General features: G+C 43.7%; 1 protein-coding gene across 8 annotated transcripts in view; it reads left to right on the top strand.

Annotated features, from left to right (window-relative positions):
* Positions 1-22,153, top strand: part of MTUS2 (microtubule associated scaffold protein 2) — a 590,108-nt gene that overhangs the window by 385,233 nt on the left and 182,722 nt on the right. For all 8 annotated transcript variants that reach the window (XM_032403269.1, XM_032403268.1, XM_032403271.1 and 5 more), the window contains one exon: positions 19,302-19,463. In XM_032403269.1, the coding sequence (XP_032259160.1) occupies positions 19,302-19,463 (162 nt within the window). The remainder of the gene's footprint in view (positions 1-19,301; positions 19,464-22,153) is intronic.

Raw genomic sequence — 22,153 nt, 5'->3', positions numbered from 1 at the left:
CCACATCTAATCACCACCAATTCCTGTCCATTTTACCTACTGTGTGTTTCCTGCATCTGTCCTCCTATCTGTCTCTCCCACCGTGACTGTCATCTCAGGACTGGACTACCACAAAAACATACCCCTCTCTCCATAACTCCCCTGCTGTCTCCCCACCACAACCAGAGTGATCTTTGAAAAATGCACATGAGATCGCCACTCCTCTGCCAGAATCTTTTAGTGGCTTCTCATAGCTCTTGGTTGAAAGCCAGATATGTTACCATAATCTACAGGCCTGTGTGGTCCAGGCCCTGCCTTACCAGACTCAGGTTCACCCAGCATCACCCGCTGTCCCTCGTGCCACCATTTCCTGATATTGCCATCCTTCCTTCCCATCCCAGGGCCTGTGCACGTGCCACCCCACCTCCCTGAATGCTTCCCACCCTATTCCCTAAGCTAACCTCATCCTTCAGGTTTCAGTTTACATGTGACTTTTGAAGAGTCTTTCCAGACCTTCCGCACCCCCAGATTAGGTTAGAATTTATAGTTACTCTTTCCCAAAATCTCTTATACTTTTCCTCCATAGGCTTTACCATGTTCATTCATCCATTCAGGAGATATTTAACAGATGTCTTCTATGAGCCAGGCAAGGTACTAGGTGCTTGAGATACATCAGTGAACAAAATAGGCAACATCCCTGAGACTTCCATTCTAACAGGACGAGACCCCCCCCCCCCGACCCAAAATAAATAAACACAATAAACCCAGAAATGCTCTCCTCTAGTAGAAGGTGAGCCAGGCTCTTGAAAAGAAATAGATCAAGTGGGGAATTTGGATGGAGACAAAGTTGGGGGGTTGATGTTACTACATGTGTAATGCCTTCCTGGCGCTGTTTGGTTCCACTGGGACTTGCATTCTGTGGTCTTCCCCTGGCACAGAGGGTCTATTGAGTGAGTGAGTGAATGAGTGAATAAACAAACAACAGACATGAAGACCGAGATAGCATAGCCTGGACCCAGACCCAGACTGTGGGACAGAATGGAAGAATGGATTCGAGAACTATTTTAGGCAGGACCGGGCAGCAGTATTTGGCTGTCCAGCGTTCTTGACTTACCGTGGTGCAGGGCAGTTAAGACTTCATGACACTGAGGTTTCTTATCTGGAAGATGGGGGCCACATGCCCATTGGCTGCTACTTTGCAGAAGCTGGCCCTGTCAAGAGCGCTTAAGGGTTCTCCACGTTTCATTGGCATGGGCCGTGGGATTTCCCTTCCGAGAAGAATTTTCCAATACCACTTCAGTTTAAAAGTAAGTGCCTCTTAGCTCCTCTAACCCTCCAATCCATTTAGCTTTCCGTGTTTGCACCAGTGATTCCTTCCTTGTGACAAGAAAATAGAGTAGCACTTCACGGAATATGAAAACACTGTTAGCTCAGATTACCTCCACCTCACCTCGTTCTGCGTGTTTTCAACTTCTTGTGCTGTTGATCCCGAACCGTAAAGCTGCCAGCTGAGCCAGGAGTCAAACCATGTAATCATAGGCCACCTGCTTCCTTCTTTCTCCCTCTCTCTCCCCTGTTCAGTCGTTTTAAAGTTCTAAGACCCATGCCACCAGTTTAAAAGTTTTCTTTTCTCACAAAATTGCTTACTTGAAATAAATGTGTTCTTTGATTTTTTTTTTTTTTTTCTGAGAGATGCCAAATTCTGAGTATCCCCTAGCTTACCAGCAAAATGATTTTTGTCCCCCGCGCACCCTTGCATCAGCGTGCAGCTGTTCTGGGGCGGGGGGTATTCTCTGAATGCAGCCACTGTAATTGTGCCCCCCAGAGCTGCAGGCAGGTGTAAGCAGGCCTGGCGAGGGAAGCCGCCTCTCTAGAGTGGAGCAGAGACGGAAGGGTTGGGGTAGGGCAAGGATGGGGATAAACCTTGGCCTTTGTTTTGGGGATTAATCCTAGGGCTTTTTCATTCCAGACAAGCTTAAGTAAGGATTTCCTCCTGTGTTGGATGCGTTTTTATTAGGATTGCTTGCAGCCCCCTCGGGTCCATCTGTCAAGCTGTCATCCCAGACTTGAAACTCTGACTCTTTACACACAAAGGTAAAAGAACTCACCCGTATTCAATATTGGTTCTAAATTTCTCTTCGTTCATTTGATGGCGTGGTTCTGTGATGGTGACACATTTGTCTCGAAGATCAAATCAAAGCCTAAGGAACAGTGTAAGAAATTAAAGACATCTCTAAAGGGCCACATTTTTAAAATCCTAGGATTTACCCCTTGGGATTTGAGGAAGACAGGAGAGCGCCGTTCTCTGGTTTGTGGAATCGTAACTCTTGTCTGCGAGGCAGAGCTGTCTGGTACAGCTTCAGCCAAGCCTGGGGGCTGGGCGGACGGAATGCGAACTCTGATCTAGATGGTGAATCCAGACGTGCCAGCCCCAGCCACCTTCAGTTTCCGGGCAGGCTGGCTTGAATTGTTGAAAGAACTGGGACTTTGGAGTCAGACAGACTTGAATTTGACTGCTCACTCTGATTTATGGCCTTTGTAATCTGGCGTGGTTCACATTGGTTGGCCTTAGTTTCTGTTTTTGCAAAATAAGCAGAAGATTACAGATTGAGTTTATCTACAGAGGTGTTTAATAAAAGTATTTGACCTGCAATGGCCCTTTGGTCAATGTTGGCTGCGGTTTCTTCCAGGCCTTGGTAGCAGAGCAGCGGCAAGTCTTGTCTTAGAAGGGGACTGGAATATTAGCAGAGCATCAAGCAGTAAATCAGAAATGAAGGCTACTTGGTGGGTGTCCCAGCTGTGTGCAGAGTTTATCAAAATGACAGTCAGTGGTGGCGAACAAGGGAGAGCCCAGTGACAGCAGGGGTGTGTCTTTGTATCTGCCAGACAGCGACTCAAGAGCAGGAATCTGGTGGCCAACACTGGGACATCTGGTCCTGAGCCAGCTTCCCGGGAAGGCGCAGTGGTCTGTACTGAGGCACGGAAGTGGGCCTTGGTGTCACTCCTGTAGGGGGAGGTCGGTGAGCCTGAGCCCCAGTGCTGATGGCTCAGGGCACGAGGGGCTGCAGCGAGGGGCGCAGGCTGAGTCTGGACAGGGGGATGAAGAGGGCAGTGCCTTTGGTCGGCATCATTATATTTTCATTACCGAGATGTTTCTCAGATCTGTCCATGTATATGGCTCTGAGACTATTTTGAACAGAATAGACTGATATTTCATTTGCTAAAACAAAAGAAGGAACGAAAGAGAAGACTTAATACTGGTGTTTCAAAATGGGTGACACTTTGCAAAAAGCAAACGGCATCTCCACTAGTGAAGGACAAGTCAGTCATTTGTAGTTGCCATGATTTGCTCCAATCTTAACTGTTCCTGAACCGGCTTTCTCTACAGGGAAATGAACATCCCTCACACCTCATTCAGGATCCTGTCACAACTTGGAGTCGATCCAGATTAGGGCTCATGAGCACATCTTAGCCCCTTAAAGACTTGGGCCAGCTGGTCTTCTCCAACCAGTGATGCCACGTGGGCAGTGCTGTGGGCCCCTCTCACCGGCTTCTAAATGTTTCCTCCCTGAAGTTGCCTTCTTCCCGTCATTATTCCAAAACAGTTGATGTACCCAGAACTATTTACAATGGGGATTACTTCATGTGCACCCTGACTTTGTCTCACTGATGTACCCAAACTGCGTCAGATTATTCCCTTGCCTCCAGTCGCGTCCCAGTCAAATCCACGTTCCCACTCCACAACTGTGGTGATTTTTCCAAAATGAGCACATGACTTATCATTCCTTTGATGAACCCCTTCAGTGGCTTTCTGTTTCCTTCAGGATTGAGCCCAAACTCCGTAACTTGACCACGTGGCAAGTCCACATGTAGATAGGTGTGCGGAGGACTTCGGTACGTCAGAGCGAGGTGGTAGGTCCATTGTCTGCAGCCTTCCCAGAATGCTTTACTACAGTTGTAATGCCTGAGCTGGGTTTTGAAGGATGAACCAGAGTTCACCTGGTGGAGGGGAGTGGGAAGGGCATTCCGGAGAGAAAGAACTACTTGTTGAAAGGCAACAAAGCCACCAAACCCCCCAGCATGCAGATTCCCAGTGTGACAACTAGTCCAGTGATGTTGGACCAGAAGATGCAAGGAGGGGGTTGGCCTTCGAGCTCCTGAGGAGCTTGGATTTTACTCTATAAGAGGTGAGGAATCACTGAGTGGTTGGCAACTGGGAAATGATTAGCTTTGTGTTTTAGAACGAGGAGGATGGCAAAGAGACTGGAAGGGAGAGAGAAGGTAGCCTTCACTGAACATCTGCTGTGTGTCAGGAACTCTGCTGGATGCTTGATCTAGATTATTTCTGTAAGTTTGTACCAGAACCTGTTTTACAGATGAGGAAACTTAGATTCAGGAAGATTGAGAGATTTCTCTGAGACTGTCTAGCATGGGTATGCTTTCTACTAGGGTCACCGGCTTCAGGGGGTCAGCATTGCCTCCACAAGTCCGTGTGGGGCGTTGTGGCCGGGGTGGTCCTGGTCTGTCCTCGCCTTCCCCTGGGCCCCCCTCTACTCTGTGCCAGGCTGGACCAGCTCTGGCCAATGCACTAGTAGCCTGCAGGGGTTTGCTATTGCTGCCTTACCACCAACCTGGCCACTTACTTTTTTTTTTTTTTTTAAGATTTTATTTATTCGAGAGAGAAAGAGAACACAAGCTGGGGTAGAGGCAGAGGAGAGGGAGAAGCAGACCCCCCGCTGAGCAGGGAGCCCAGTGTGGGGCCCGATCCCAGGACCCCGGGATCATGACCTGAGCCGAAGGCAGACGCTTAACTGACTGAGCCACCCGGGCGCCCCCAACCTAACCATTTAAAACAGCACCTACTTATTAGCTCACACATGGCAGAGTGGAGCTCTCTGCTCAGGGCCTCAAAGGCTGAAATCAAGGTGTGGGGAGGGCTGGGCTCTCATCTCCAGGCCTCTGGGGAAGAATCCACTTGCGAGCTCATGTGGTTGACAGAATTTACTTCTTTGCAGCTCTAGGCCTCAGGTCCCCCTTTTCCTGCCAGCCGTCAGTCAAGAACTACCCTCAGCAACCAGAGGCTGCCCTCCTTCCTTGCTACTGGTCCCTTCCACCTCCAAGCCATCAACAGTGTATTGAGTCCTTGTCGTGCTTTGACTCTGACTTTCTCTTCTGCCTCCCGCTGGAGAAGCTATGCTGTGCTTTTAAAGGGCGCATGTGATTAGGTCAGGCCCACCCAGGTAGTCTCCATTTCTTAATAGCAAATGTGCCATGTAACATGACCTAGTCATGGGAGTAGCACCCATCATATTCACCATCCTGGGGATTATGCAAGGGGTGCACTCCAGGGATCAGGCATCTTGAGAGATGTCTTAGAGTCCTGCTCACCACACACGCCTTGATTACATTTATGGTCAGAATTTGCCACTACTTAAAATAAAAAGTTTCCCCCTTGGAGTAGCCCAGTGTTTTGTTCCTATCTGCTGTCTACCACATCACCAGAAGCCTCCGCAGGGAAGGAGACCTTAGCAGGTGCTGCATTTCATACATATTTTAGGAAACAGTTTATTCCGTGTCTGCTTGAGCCCCAAGGCTGCAGACCCATTCTTTCCTTTCTGCACACACAGCCTTTGGGGTGTTACTGTTCAGGGTGGAAGACAAAGAAGGTTCCAGTCATTATTCCCCGTATCTACCTGGCCCACGGCTACTGCCCCTTAATTAAGGTGAAGCTTTCTCATGATTCTGTTTTCTTCAGCCGTATGTTAGGACTAATGAAGAATCCAGATTTTACTATGAATTAAAATGCTTCCTCTTATAAACCTTGATTTATGAATTTTGAGTTCTATGAATCATATTTATACTTGTTTTCTATTTACAAACATTCTCCAGTTTTATAGATCTTTTTTTTTTTAACAGCAAAAACAAAAAGGTTAAGGGGACTCATCTGCTGGTCCTTGCTCGGGTTGGGGGCTGACATGGAGAGAAGGCACGATCGTGTACTAACTGCTGGGTGCAGCTCAGATGGTGGGATGCCCCACCCCTCAGAGACTTGGGGAGACCCTGGTGTTTGCCTGTGCCTGGTGAGCCCCCTCACCATTATCCAGCATAAGACTGGCTCTCTTGCAGGCTCTGAAGAGAGAGAGGAGTGTGCGCAAGAGTCGAAGCTCATGGGGGCACGAGCTTGGTATTAGAGGTTCATAAAATCCAAAGGCAAGAGACGGGCCTGGCTTCACCGCCTTAGGCTTAGGGTAGAGGCTGCTGGCACCTTTCCTGAGGAATTTCCCTGTGGGAAGTGGCTAACTTGAGCCTTTGCTTATATCTCACAAAACTGGAAGGCTTTAAAGGTTGTAAAGTCCATTTATTAGGTTATGATAATTTGCAAAAACAGTTTGATGTTTGCTTGAATGATTTTATGATAGGTTTTTAAATAGTGGAGATTTTATTTGGCATGGGTGATGGTGGGGAGAGCAGGTACCAGACATAGCTTAAGCCATAAAAAAGAATGGAAATAGGACTTTCAGTTTTTGAAATTTTGTATTAGAAAAGACTTTCAAGAAAAGGATTGTGTTCATGAACTAAGGAATGAGCATAACGTTTTTCAGAACCCTGGAGAGGGAAGCCTACCATTCATCTAGTGTTTACCATGGATGAGATACAATATACGTGGTCTTTTGATCCCAGTGGTGCTTGATCCTCTGATGTTACAAATGAGGACTCAGGTAAAAAAAGTTAATGACTGTCTCAGGGCTGCCATGTTCTCAGTACTGTAGCAGCACCTCCGGTGGGGTTCTGTGACCATGGTCCTCTTTTATCCGAGCCAATAGCCAGAAATACATAGACAGCCAAAGGAAAGCAAAGGAGAACTCACTTTCTTTTGGTTTGATTTGTAAGTCCAGCAATTTTAGTGCTTTAAAAACTGTTTATTTCTCGGTGTGATTCTTCTAAGGAATGACGTATTCTTTATGATTTAAACCCCTCAAAGAGCATTACGGTTTGTCTCCTATTGGAGTTTCCCCCATGCAATCTCAATTGAAATCAGTTGCTGTGTATGTTCTCAAGATACTTTTATTTGGACTCTAGTGCAGCTCGTGGGGGCTCAAGGTTTGGTAGCGAGACCATCAGAATCAGAAAGATTTCAGTCCAGCTTCCCAGTCTTGACTGAGATTGATCAGAATAATACATATGGAAAGCAGGGGAGCTTTGTTAAAACATTCTTAAATATTGAAGACAGCATATTCATACAGTCCTCATTTATTGAAAGGGTTAACCAAAAATTCACTATCAAGAATTATTAAAAAATTAGCTATCAAGTTAACCCAGCAGGATTTTAGGTATTACTAGTCTCATTTTCCACTAAGACAAATAAGTACTATATTTTGCCTAAATGTTTTAGTCTTTCAGCCAGAGCATGGTTCTCAACTGGGATGGTTTCTGTCCCTAAAGGATATTTGGCAATGCCTGGAAACATTTTTTGATTGTCACAATTTGGGGATGGGCAGAGAAAGAGTGCTATTGGCATCCAGTGGGGAGAGACCAAGCATCCTGCAATGCATAGGACACCCCCCATTGCAAAGACTCACCTGGCTTAAGATGTAGATGCTCCATTGCAAACTCTGGGCTAAAGGGAAAGAGTCCTGAAGTTTTTATTGAGAAACACAACCAGCATGTTGAAAGAGAAAGAAAGGAAGATGGCTATCCTTATGGAGCCTGAAGGAAGAGAGGGAGTTTTCTAGCTCTAAGGAGGAGAGAGAAAATTCTTAGAGACCAAGCGATGAATATTATTTTGCTTTACAAGTTGACACACCTCCTTAAAGCCAATATGCTGTTTGTGTCCTAAGAGGCTCTTCAATTTCTTCTCCCTTAAAGGTTTCGTATTCACCAGAAGCTACTAAGTAGAAATGATTTTTTTTAAGAGTGCAAAAATTCCTAGCTAGATGGAACAACCTGACTGCTTCTTGCAGTCCCTCTAGTGTTTATAAATATATGGGAAAGGAGGTTGGGGCTCAGTTGCAGTGAGCCACTTTTCGACATTTGACTTGGTTTCTCGGGGTTTGATCTTGGTTTGCTGCCATAATGTGGCTCACTAAAGCAGTGTTTGACATGGAATAATCCGTGAGTCCCTCAGGTGCCTAGAAACAGCTAATTAAATCTGTGACACAAAAAAGGAGACTATAATAGAGCACAAAATCCAAGCTGTGGAAATGGAGCGCCTAAACTTTCTTATTGTTCTATTAATAAAAGCCAATACAGAAGCCCTTGATCATTTCTATAATTTCTTATACCATATTAATAACTTCAGAATTTAAATTGAGTTCAAATCAGATGCTCTTATCTTTTAACAACTCCCATATTAAGTGTATAATTAAAATGCTCCAGTTTAAATATTTTCCCCAAGGTATTCACTACTAAAAGATTCACACAGTGATGAACCAGGGCGTTCGTGGATGATGGCTCAAGCTTTTAAGCTCTTCAGATAGGGAAAAGGGATCTGTTAAAACTGGTCTAATTGATATAAAAGGGGAATGGTAAAAAGTTGCTTTTAATTACCAAAAAGTCTCTTGATATGCCATATTAGCCCTCGGTCTTTTAAGTAACTAACCACCATCAATATTTGACTAGGTCCTCTCCTTTGTGAATGCAACTTGGTAAATATTAAAAGAGAATTTCTCAAATTAAAGGTAAGCTTTAAGTGATTTGTGTGCTGGGAGTTCAGAAGTCCTGGGCTGGGTGATGCTGGCTTTCATCTTTCATGGTTACATCTGTGGATTTTAAGAGATGCTTTTATTACACCTAGCCTTTGCTTTCTTTGTTAACCAGCTGGGTCTTTCTTATAGCGGCTCTGTTACCTAGAAGGGAAGTGAGAGAAGATGCTATCCCAAAGGTGGCATTTAACCAGGCTGTGAAGGCCTGATGGACTTGCCCAGGTGACAGAATGTCACAGGTCTCTCAGATGGGGGACCCAGGGGGACCATTCACCAGGCCTGCTCTCCCTTTGACACTTGTGTCCCTGCACTCTGAATCTCACTTTATCAGTTCACCTGCACCCATATTCCCCCTATTTCCTGCGAAGAAATAGGAAAGAGGATCCTCTTTGCTCTGTTGTTAGTATGGACTCTGGGGGGGAGAAGTGGAAGCTTTTCTGGGGTGCGTGGGGGCAGCGGGAGGATAGAGAGTTGCAGGGACAAAGGCATTTTTCTCCTCTGTGATGATTTAGTTGTGATGATTGTCAAAAGAAGAAAACATGGGGGATTATGCCTTGCCCCGGGGCTCTGGGAAGACTGCCTGTTGGAGCAGTAGGAACCCGCAGAGGCGGAGGTGGCTGTTGGTGTCGGCTTTCACTACTCGCAGGGACCATCTGCTTCTGCTATCAATCTGGTGGGGTTAGGGATGTCTTGAGGGTACTTCCATAGGGATGCATGGAACAGGATCTCATAAAATGTGGTGCCATTTGGTGTCATGTGGGATAGATGGAGAGCTTGAAGAAACTGGCTAATAAGAGTGCTTTATCTGCAGATGCTGGGGCTCCTGCTGTTGATGACGGCTACCATTTATTGAGTACAAGACACGCTACTTAATGTGCACTTTCTCGTTTTATTCTTAGATTAACCTAAAGACGGAGGGTAAATAAAGAAGCCATTTCATAAAAGAGGCTTAATTAGCTTTTTTTTTTTTATGTTCAGTTAGCCAACATAGAGTACATTATTTTTTGATGTAGTGTTCAACGATTCGTTAGCTGCACATAACACCCAGTGCTCATCCCAACACGTGCTCTTTTTAAAGAGAATAGTACGAGTAACTTTCTAATCTGGCATTGAATTTGGGCAGAGCCTATAGTGTTCATGACTATGCTATATGGTACTTTTATTATTATTACCATTAATCTTACTGTCACAACCCAGCCAGAAGAGTTTAGGAGCTGAGGCCTTGCAGCAGGAATCCAGGAAGTTCCTTTGGACCTAGAAGAATCCTCTCCCCCCTAGCCCCTGACCTACAGAAGTGTGCCCTGCTACCTAAGAATGCTGAGTGTATGAGGATATGTCCCACCTAGTAAGGGTGGTGAGTGTATGAGGATATGTTCTCTGGTCCAGGGCTGGGATCATTTACTGGCCTCCTGGAGTGCTGTGTTGAGAAAGACTCTGAGGCCACCTCCTGGCTTAGTGAGAAGTAACCATTTGCTCTAGGTCAAGAGGAAGTAGTGAAACAGACAATATATGTTTCTCTTTCTTTCACTAGGACTTAGGCTACTGAAGAAAGATGGCTATCAAAAGAACCACAGTTCTCTAGAGCGGCCTGGCTCTGAGCAGGATAGATGCAAAGCCTTGGAAAGATGCAAAGCCACGAGAGATGGGTGGCTGGAAGAAGAGTGGGGAGGGCCGATGGGCTTCACATGAGCCTCTGTGTTGGGTTTAGTGGGCAGATGTCAATTACCATTTACTAAGTTGGGTTTAGTGGGCAGATGTCAGTTACCATTTACTAAGTGCTTATGTATGCCAAACGCTATTCTGAACACTCTATTCTAAACATGTAATAACTCTTACAAGAACTCTAATTAGTAGGTACCACTGTTATCCCCCTTTAAAGATGAAGAAATGAAGCACAGAGAAATTAAACAACCTGTCCAAGTCAGACAACTAGTAAGAAGTGGCTCCAGGGTTTGAACCCAGGCAGTCTTAACCACTTAACTATTAGCCTCTCAAACTTTATCAAACCCAGAGATTCAGGCTTAAGGTGAGACTGAAGCAAAATTTGAAATGTAATATAGAGGAAAAGTATTAGGTAAATGGGACCCTCTCGGGGAGAAGGGTAGTGGTGCTTGGGCAGAAAGACAAAAAACATTAAAGAAAAATTTTTATTTGAATATAGTGGACACACAATGTTACAGTAGTTTCAGGTACAACACAGTGACTCGGCAAGTCTATACATTATGCCGTGCTCCCCGCAAGTGGAGCTCCCCTCTGTCACCAGACCACGTCACTATAATACCGTTGACTTATCCCCTATGCTGTGCCTTTCATCCCCGTGACTTATTCATTCCGCCCCTGGAAGCCTCTACCTCTCTCTCCCCTTCACGCATTTTGCCTAAGCGCTGATGTTTGTCTTTCTGTTTGTTGTTTTCAAAAATGCTCAAACCCCCCCATACCACACCATAGACAATCCTCACCTTGACTGTGCTCACTCCACATGACTACATTCATGGGAGCAGTTGGGGAACGTGTGAAGCTTTTTGAGAGCCTGTGGGCTCAGAAGTTGAGAAAAGAAGTGTCTGTGACAGGAAGCACTGGTCATGGGACACAGTTGCACTGAGTACTTTCCTCGTTCATACAGCACGTGTCAAGCACAGCCTTGGTTCTAGCAGAGCGGTAAGTCCCAGGAGGAATCCTGCCTGCAGTTTATACTGCCCTTGATGTGGCAGCAGGAAGTAAGGCAGGAAAGACAGCTGGGACCAGGTGATGGAAGAATTTGAATGCCAGAAAGCAGAGTTGGTGAGTTACTTGGAAGACTGTGTTCAGCCACTTGTACTTTGGGAAGAAGAGCAGGGCACAGTGAAGAGGGTGAACTGAAGGGGGGGAGGGGGAGGAGAGTCGACACCATTGTCTCTGCAAGAGGCACCAAGAGACTGACTAGGGGCCAGCCACAGGAGCAGAGAGGGGATATAAATATGAAGCCCAGAATGGAAATGGAAGCACATTGACTTGCATTGGTTGATGAAAGGGAAAGAGAGATTAAAGGAAGATTGTGGCACTCTGATCCTAAGTTTCTAGAATGATAATGATATCATTAATAATAAAGAATAAAAGAGGTCAGGTGCTAGTGTGCAGCTGAGAGAAATGTTTCCTTTAGGTGTCACCTCCTCCAGGAGGCCTTCCCCAAGCACCTGATTTTCACCCTTGAGTCTCCCTCTAGCTCTGCCCCTTGTGTTTCTTTCAGTCTGTGTACTTGTTTGTGTCCGGGCGTCCCCCTGTTGAAAAAGGTACATTGTGTGAGGTCTGGACCATGTCTGCCCTGAGCCGTCTGCCTAGTGTAGAGCCTGGAACCTAGGACGCTTAGTCTACTGCATTTTGACAAAGAAATAACTTTGGTGAAATGCTAAGATAGGGGGTTTCCTTTAACTCTTTAACGTGAGAAATAAAATATACACCTGGGTTAAAATATGCACAAGGTAGGAAATGAAATATTCAGTTGGTACTCTAATAATTAACTAAATTTTGCCACCGAGTGATAACTACTGCTAAATCAATGAAATATGAATCAATTAGGCAATCACGCAGCCAGACATTATACAACTTGATTGCCTAGAATTGTAAAAAAATTCAGTGAAGAGAGTAGTTTAATCATTATAATATGTATAAATATTCAAAATCAGTGAAACATGTTTCTTAAGGTTTGGCAGTAATGCTCTCACATTATTAATAACGGTTTTGCTCTTCTTCTTCAGCCTTCCCTTAAGAACCTCATTCTGGTCTGGTTAGTGTCTGCCCCTCATTGCCGTTCTTTCTTCTTTTTAAGAATCAGGCTAACTTCTTGGCATTCCAATACATGAAGTAGTGAAAGAGCACCTTGGAATATGGATCAGAAAGCCCAGCTTCTCATCCTGACCTCAGCGGAAGCCAGAATTACCCTTCTGAGAAGGTTGAGTAGGTGCCTCTCCTTCTCGGGGGAATATCAGGTGCCCTGTACCTTCACACTTCCTCCCCTCAGTGCCTGCCTCTGGTGCCCCCTCTTGTGGCCTGAATTTGCTTGTGTCTTCCTCCCTCTCTGGTGTCGGACAAGAGCAGCTCAGACTTACACCTAATTTTGTGAGAGTAGATGAGGAGGGTGAAGGAGTTCAGAGAGGAGTTGAGTATCATCCTCCTCATGTCGGAACTTGCTGTTCTGCTATAATGGATGGAATGCACTAGTGGGTCTGGAGGAGTATTCTTCTCTGTATTGTCCAAGAGTATGCCATCCAAGGCACCTGCCCCACATTACAGTCCCACCAGCAGTGTAGGGGAGGTTCCAGTTTCTCCACATCTCCACTGACACTTGCTATTGTCTGTATTTTTTATTATAGCCATCCTAGTGGGTTTACCGTGGTTTCTTTGATTTGAGTTTCCCTAATGTCTAAAGACATTGGCCATCTTTTCATGTGCTTATTGACTATTTGTATATATTCTTTGGAAAATGTCTATTCAAATTCTATGCTCATTTTTAATTGAATTATTTGTCTTTCTATTGTGGAGTTATAAATCTTCTTTATGTATTCTGGATACTAGAGCCTTATCAGATAAGTGATTTGAAAATATTTTCTTCAGTTCTCTGGGCTGTCTTTTCGCTTTATTAATAGTGTCCTCTGAAGCACAAAGGCTTTTATTTTGATGAAGTCTAACTTACCTATTTTTTCTTTAGTTACTTGTGCTTTAGCTGTCATATCTAAGAACAATTATCTAGTCCCAAGGTCATTAAGATTTACATTTGTGTTTTCTTCTAAGAGTTTTATAATTTTAGTGCTTACATTAGGTCTTTGATCCATTTTAAATTAGTTTTTGCATATGGTATGAGGTAGGGGTTCAACTCCATGAGATTTTGATAAGACTTGATCCATCAGCTCAAGGATGTAAGCACTGTAGGGAAGGAACTCTAGGAACTGTACTGGAGAGAGAAAAAAGAAATTATTTTATCCTAGGATTCTTAGTGCTGAACAAGTCTGGTGGTTTAAAGAGAAAAATATGGCACAATTAGTTTTATATATTCAACTGGACCCAGCTGGATTCTGTAACCATGCAGAACATATACCTTGCAAATTCTCACACTCTAATGAAGTAGATCTTACCTTCCAAGCAGTAAGTGGATGATATGATGATTTGGATATCTATAAAAGATGGACAGTGTCCAGCAGTGAAACAGGAGTTTATTGTTCTTTAGTTACTACGATAAGAGGAATACCTTCATGCTTCAGTGGTGATAACATGACAAGTCCAGGGTGCATCACTGGCATTGAAACAGGAAAGAATTAAGGACAATAAGCTGGCAACTCACAGAGTTAAGAATGGTATAGAGAAATTCCCTTTATGAATGTGATTGTTTACTAAAAATGTTATTTTTTCTCCCTGCCTTGGTACCCCTCAGCTAACATTTATTAGCCCTTGTTCTCCATGGTCTCTTATATTTCTGCATGTCTTCTGAACAGAGGTAGTGACAGCCCTACCCATTAAATGCCAATATTGCTTCAACCTAAAGTATCCCAAATTTTGATCCCTTAAGGAGTAGTGCTGCCCCTTTTTATTTTTATTTTATTATTATTTTTTAAAGATTTATTTATTTATTTTAGAGAAGCTGGAGGGAGGGGCAGAAGCAGAGGGAGAAGGAGAGAAGCAGATTCCTGGCTGACCACGGAGCTCAATGCAGGGCTCCATCTCACGACCCTGAAATCATGACCTGAGCTGAAATCAAGAGTCAGACACTTAACTGGCGGAGCCACCCAGGCGCCCCATTTTATTATTTTTTAAATTTTATTATTATTTAGTGCTGCCTTTTTTTAGAAGCACTTATTTGGTGTTTGCTTTTTCATGGAACTCTGCCTTCTTTGTATCTCTGTCATCTAACATGGCACCTAGAGCATAATTGGTGCTCAGCATATGTTTGCGGAGCTAACATGTATTAGCCCTTGCTCTCCATGGCCTGTTACATGAGATCTACCCTTGCTCTTCCTTCAATTATGTTGCAGTTCAGAAAGAAGATTTAATTGTATCTAATTGGAAATTCTGACCACTTTTCCTGGAACTTGACAAGTAGATTCTAGAATTTTTTTTTTAAAGATTTTATTTATTTATATGAGAGAGAGAGCGTGCACACAAGCAGGGGGAGAGGCAGGTAGAGGGAGAGGGAGAAGCAGACTCCCTGCTGAGCAGGGAGCCCGACGTGGGGTTCAATCCCGGGATCCTGAGATCATGACCCGAGCCGAAGGCAGACGCCTAACGACTGAGCCACCCAGGCGCCCCAGATTCTAGAATTTATATGTAAGACAAAGGTCAAGAATATTTGGGTCAAGACAATTGTAAAGTAAAAGAACGAAGTTGGAGGTACTTCTCTTATATGATAGTAAATATATATGGTATGGTATTGGTATAGTGATAAAGAGATCAATGAAACAAATATAGAGTTTAGAAATGGAGCCTCAAGTGGCAGATTGGATAGGTGTTCACCAAATGATTCCCTTTTTCTCCTGGGCATAAACTAAACTACATTTCCTAGCCATTGGACTCATGGCAGAAGTGTTACACCCGACTTCCAGGCCTGACCCAAAAAATCCTTCCATGAATAATTCATTTTCTCCCCATATGCCAACTGCATATTAATGTCTCTTGAGAACCCCAGAGTAGGGCAAGAACACAAGATGGAAGGAGCCAGAGTCCCTGAGTTCCTGCCTGGAGTAGAGCTCCCCAGGATGGCAGATTATCCAGATTACCGGTGTGAGATGATTCATGATTGAGAGATAAACTTTTGTTATGTTAAATTACTGAAAAAAATTTTAAAGATTTTATTTATTTATTCGAGAGAGAGAGAACGAGCAGAGGGGAGGGGGGAGGGACAGAGGGAGAGAGAGAAGCAGGCTCCCCGCTGAGCAGGGGCCAGACATGGGGCTCAATCCCAGGACCCTGGGATCATGACCTGAGCTAAAGGCAGACGCTTTACCGACTGAGCTACCCAGGCGCCCCGTTAAATTACTGAAATTTGGGGGTTGTTAGCTTACTCTAATAATCAGGCCTGTATGGAACCTTGACACACAACAGCTGGTAGTCAGATATTGCAGAGAAGATGGACTGTCCAATATACAGGGCTGGGATAATTGGTGGTCTATATAGAAAACAGCAACAAGAAATCCAGCCCCTACTCCATGCTCCATTCCAGGTGGATTAGTGATCTAATGTGAACAACAAAGTTTTAAACCTTTTAGAAGAATACGTAGGAGAACATCTTTATTATCTCAGGTAGACAGTGAAAAGCTAAGACACATAACGTACAAATCAAGTGGGGAAAGACTGAGAAAAATCAACTACATTAAAATGAAAGACTTCTGAATAAGGCACCACCGTGGAGGCTAGTCAAAGACTGGGAGAGCATTTGAAATATATACCAAGAAAGGATCAGTATCCGGAATATTAAAAAAAAAAAAAGAAAACTACCTGTCAATTAGAAAAGCAAAATACTTCAGTAGAAAAATGGGCAGAGGTTATGAGTGGGTATCTTATGGAAGAAAAAAATTGAATATGAAAAAAGTGTTCCACCTCACTGCCTGTCAGAGATCTAGAAATTAAAACGAATTTCATAATTAAAGTCTGACAGTCACTACCTGTGGTGGGTGCGAATTGCAACAAGCAATCTGGAAAGCTGTTTTGATATCATGCTCATGCCCTGGGTCCTAACAGTTTCACTCGTAGTGGAACCTGCAATGTTCGATACTCTCAAGCGTGATGGTCCCTTATGTCCTGATTCTCCCCTTTTCCTGTGTCTCAACTAGTTCATCCTATGTTTTGAAGGACAATCACACTGTATCTCTTTAGTCTTCCATCCTGCAGTTGCTGTCAGATTTATTTCAGTCCTTTCCTTTCTTCTCACTTGGAGCAGTGCATCTGAAATTAATCCCTGGATACGTTGGAGGTTCCCATGAAAAACTGATTTGCTATAATGACCAACCGCTGAACTGAAAACTAGCCTGTGTGTGTTCGTAACTAACACAGAAGAGCTCACTATGCACCAGACACCACTCTTTTCTTGTCCTGACTCTTGCTTTAACATTTAAAAAATTCACTTGCATTAGCTCTTTTCCCTCCCACAATGGCTCTGTGAGGTCCATGCTCAGTATCCGTGTTTGCAGACGAAGAAACGGAGGGGCAGAGAGGTGGGAGGTGGAGGAGGGGGTGTGCACACCCTGGCTGTTCTGCTCCTCGGGCTGCACCATTTATCCAGGTGATAACCTGGATCACTCGGGCCAGATTTGGGGACAGAAGTAGATTCATGAACCACCTCCACCGACTGACTCTGACAATGGAACATTTTCCTGGCTTACACAAGCAGTTTGTTTATTTCCAGTTATTTTCTTCCTCTTATCAAGCCGTGGTTTAATGTTGCCTGCATTGTTGCGAAGTAGCAGGAACATTTATAGAATTCAGCAGCCATTCTGAACACTTTTCATTTACTAAATAATGAGTCTTTAATTACTGGCTGACTTAAGCTAGTTTTCAAAGAGTAATACTGTTAACTGCCAGCTACATCCCACAAGGGTGGACAAGAATAGAGTTCTATTTTATTTTATTTTGCTTTATTTTCTTTTTTTGTTAATTCAAGACCTCTCTCAGAGGAGAGTACATCACCCACATAGCTTCCTTGACACTTTGTACTTCAAGTAGATGAATTCCTTCCCAGCCTGGAAAGCTGCCAAATCTCTAAATTGACATGTGCTCTGAATAATAAATTTCAGTATGAGGACAATGCCAGGTGCAAGAGGTCTTGATAAAAGGGCATTTGAACTTTACAAATGATACAAAACATTTCCCTTAAGAAACTTTAATAATTAAGTAAGAGACTCTGTGTGAAACTTTTTATGTTCAATTCAGCTTCCGCTACATATTTTAGTGAATAGATTATTCCAGCAGTATGTCAGTGGTAAGCTAAGTAGTACGTAATTCCATGTGAAATCTATACAATGGCTGGGCCCCCTCCTTCCATCTGAAACGTCCTGCAAACCTCCAGAGATCCTCTAAAGTCTAGGATTGGACTGGTGAGCCCACGGGATTATTCAGATGCTAAGACTTATTTTTTTCAGGTGTGTGGTGTCCCTTTACCTGATGAAGTTTTTGGATCAAACAGGTGCTTACTTCTTTATCTGACATTCAGGATACAGGGCAGATCCTTTTGGTGAAGTTTCGATGCATTTGTTCTGTTTGCATAGATCAAATGCGTTCTCCTAGCCCTGTTGAGAACTATGTAAAACCTTGCACAGACCTAAAAAGAACTGTAGGACATAGGCTCTGTGCTGGGAAATAGCACATTCTTTATTTTTCTTTCCTAAATACGCTTTTCTTTAGAAACAAAACAAATCTCACCGATTTTAAACAGACTTTCAGGTCTTCAGAGGGAGGAAAGCAGCAATCTCTTACTCTAAGTGGTTGAATGAAATTCCTGGATGTTTTGAATATTAAAGCCATTTGAATAATGTTATCATTTTTATGCAGGCCCTATCTAAATAGAATGTCATGCCTATCCTTTTAAAATGAATAAAAACAAAAAATTTAATCTTTCTCTAAAATTCTGTATACTACTTCCAGCTGTCATTGCATTTTTTCCACAGTACATGGTCACGTTTCTAACTGGATAGTTTCATTCCAAACAAGCAGTAGTTCCAATACATTCAGGCTCTATTTAATTTAGTGGATTGGGCCTCGCAGCTGTATTCAGAGGTGTACTTAAAAGACTGATCCTTTAACAGGGACTAGATGGTGGTGTCATTGTCTTTAAGAGATGACAGATGTATAAGCCACAGTAGGTTTGGAAAGATCTAGAAGAAAACTTGGGGCCTTGTGCATTTAAACCTGACACATATCCCAGTATGCCATATGTTCAGAGTATCAGAGCACTCGTTTATAAACAAACTGTCCTGTAGACAAAGAGTCTGTTTCTATATTGAATAGTAAAATGATCAATAAGCATCTTCTGCCTTTGCAATAAGCTAGGCTCTAATTTAGGGGCTTCGTAGTTTGGTGAGGCCTCAGCTTTTCGGGCAAAAAACTTCATGGCTGTCAGAGAGATTCTCTGTCCCCATGCTCCGTACGACTCTACCTTCACCCCACGCCTCTTGTTCTGAAGGTCAAATAACTTGGGTGTCAGGAGGTTCTCCATGACCTTGGAGCAGCACACATCTCTTCTTACTCTCACCTCTCCTGGGTCACTCACACTAGTTTTCAGAAAAAGGATTGCTCATCCTCCGTGAGTTATCAAATAAATGCATATTTTACACACAATTACACATCCACATAAGCAAATTGTGTGTGTGTGTGTGTGTGCGTGCGCGCACGCACACATGGGTTGAAAATCTTCAGAGGCTGCTCTTGTCTTTTGTGGAGCCCCTTGCACAGAGGATTTGAATGACAGACTTCTGCGATGACTAAAGGGAGCTCTTTTCCACTTCTGGTTCCAGAGAAATGTTTTTCAAGGCCACTCACTAAGAGTCAGGTCAAGTTCTAAAGCAGATGACGGCGTTAGGATTGGTTGGCAATTGCAAATGGCAAGGAGGGTCCATCCATTTTTCATGAGGTTATAATTAACACACTGTCTGCCTCCCACAGGGTCAACCTTTGGGAATGAAGACCAGCCGGCTCTGAAGGCAGCTCTGCCTTCCAAAGACACACCCAAGGGGGCCAGCCGGGCAGCTCCTCCAGCATCCTCCAGTGTGACAACACCCCGCAGGAGTTTGCTTCCGGCGCCCAAATCCACAGCTGCACCTGCTGGTAAGACCGTGTGCCTTGGAGAAGCTCCACAGTGGAGTGCCTTTTCTGCATTAAAGAGTCTTTTCAAAGCCCCCATGTACATAAGTTATTTAGATGGGATGATAGATGAGTTTCAAATGGCATTTAAAATTAATCATAACATTGGAGGGATGGGGTGGCTGGGTGATGGACATTGGGGAGGGTATGTACTATGGTGAGTGCTGTGAATTGTGTAAGACTGATGAATCACAGACCTGTACCTCTGAAACAAGATAGTTGGAAAGGAAAAATGAAGGGGGGGATCGGAGGGGGAGATGAACCATGAGAGACTATGGACTCTGAGAAACAAACTGAGGGTTCTAGAGGGGAGGGGGGTGGGGGGATGGGTTAGCCTGGTGATGGGTATTAAGGAGGGCACATATTGAATGGAGCACTGGGTGTTATACGCAAACAATGAATCATGGAACACTACATCAAAAACTAATGATGTAATGTATGGTGATTAACATAACATAATAAAATAAAATTTAAAAAAAGGAAAAATTAATAATAATAATAATAATAACAATAATACCACTATTTTCAAGGTACTTTCTCATATTCATATGTTTAAATTCTTACAACTGTCACTCCTTCCCCGGCTGGTAACCCATTGAATCGTATAGTTTGATTGCAAGAAAACAAACAACCAACCAACCACAACAACAACAAACAAGAATCAAGCTATTTTAGGCAGATTGGCATTTGGCTCTGGAGTCCCGTGTTGGGGAAATCACTGGAAGGACTATAGGACCAAGCTTCTAACCTCCAGGAGGGAGTCATGGAACCCCACAGGAGCTGCGGCCTCTGCAAGGATCTGGAAGTTCTGTGCCCCACCTCTGGCTCCAGGCTCACGCCCCCCAAGCTGGGATCCAGGGAGCAGCAGTTACCTTAGAAGGGCTCCAGAACCAAGCTGTGTCTGTTAGACCCAGGCCAGCAGAAGGGATGCCCTGCCCCTCCACACCCATGAAGCTAGTGACCCGAAGCAGGGCAGTCAGCTGGTGCCCAGGTGTAACTAGTGAAGGTGCTCGTCGGGGCAGCCTACATGTTGCCCCCATCTCACCCAGGTACGTCTGTCTGCGGGGTGCCCAAGCTCGCCATTCTGAGCCATCCATCTTCTGCACAATTAAGAAAGTGCACGAAAAGGAAGAGAGGATACGTGTTGAGCCCTAATCCACTGTAGAAGGCTTATCCATATTCGTATCTATTCTTCCATATTTTTCATCTCTGCTCAAATAATCACATGCCAACATACATCTATGGGTTTATGTGGGTTTCTATAACTGAGAATTTATTAGCCCCATTTTTCTACATGTTGCTTTCCTTATTCAAAGAGTACATCATAGAAATACCTTCAAATCACGGCATGGCTCATTCTTTACAATGGCTGCCTGGTGTGGATATACCATTATGTATTCAACCATTCCCCACTGTGAACATTCACTCTGTAACTAGCTACGAACAATGCTGCAGCAAATGGCCTTGAATGAGAGGCATTCTTTCTATGAGATTGATTCCTGGGAATGGATGGCTGTGTTTGATGCATTAATAGGTATCACTAGATTCCTTCTCAAAGTTGCTGCGGTGTTTCACGTGTCCACCCATATCCCTGTGAGGAATAGGTGTGATCCCTTTGTCCATCTGATGGGAGTAGAATACTATCTCAGTGTTCATTTAATTTGCATTTCCCTGACCCAGAGACTAGCTGGAGCCCCTTGCTCTAGGATGCAGTAGCACCTTGTAATCCTCTTTGGTTAGACTTAACTTACCTGTTTTGTTCTTCCTCAGAGGAAGGAAAACTTCTGGGGGCCAGGGACCATGTCTGTGTTGTTTTAGCACGGTATCCCCACTGCCTGCCACAGTGATCTATAGTGATCCTTAACATCTATTCATTAATGATTGGATACATCAACCAATTAATGTATGAATGCCGCATGGCATTTGGATCTTTCAGTTCCAGTTTACTAACAGTTTGGCCTTAGTTTAAATAGAAAATAATTAGGCAAGTTTAAGGGAAGTTAAAATACAGATGTTGAATCGACCCTATAGGCAAGTTTCTCAAATTTTAGTACATTAGGGTCACCTGTTGGGCTTGTTAAAACATGGATTAGTGGGGCTTATCCCCAGAGTATCTCATTCAGTAATTAATAATAATAATTAATATTATATATATGTATATATATGTATTTACATATATACACAATGTCCCTATTGTTTAGGAAAAAGGTGGTCTACTCTACATACTTTTCTCTACCTTGCTTTTATCACATAATGATATGCCCTCAAAATCACCTTCTAGTAGCACACATTTTCCCATTCAGTAGGTCTAGGGTGGAGCCTGAGAATTTGCATTTCTAATGAATTCCCAGGTGATGCTGCTGCTGCTGATCTGAGGTCATGTTTTGTGAACCACTGTTGTAGAAAAATAAGCTAGGAATTTGGACAGTTGTTCTTAGAAAAAGAACATGAAAAGATAATCTACCTCACTCATAAGAAGAACAATGTGAAGTAAAACTACAACGGGCTACAATATCCCACCTAGTAGATTGGCAAAATTCCAGAAGGTTGAAAACCTTGAAGAAATGGCTGGTTTCCAGGTCCAGGGCAGGTCCTAGAGCATCTTGCCTTGCCAGAAAGCCAAGAAGAATTCAAAGACTACTAGAGTTATATCA

The sequence above is a fragment of the Phoca vitulina genome, unplaced genomic scaffold, assembly GCF_004348235.1.
Source record: "Phoca vitulina isolate PV1807 unplaced genomic scaffold, GSC_HSeal_1.0 scaffold5, whole genome shotgun sequence".
In the NCBI taxonomy this organism is placed as follows: domain Eukaryota; kingdom Metazoa; phylum Chordata; class Mammalia; order Carnivora; family Phocidae; genus Phoca; species Phoca vitulina.
This window is presented reverse-complemented; position numbering and strand designations above follow the sequence as displayed.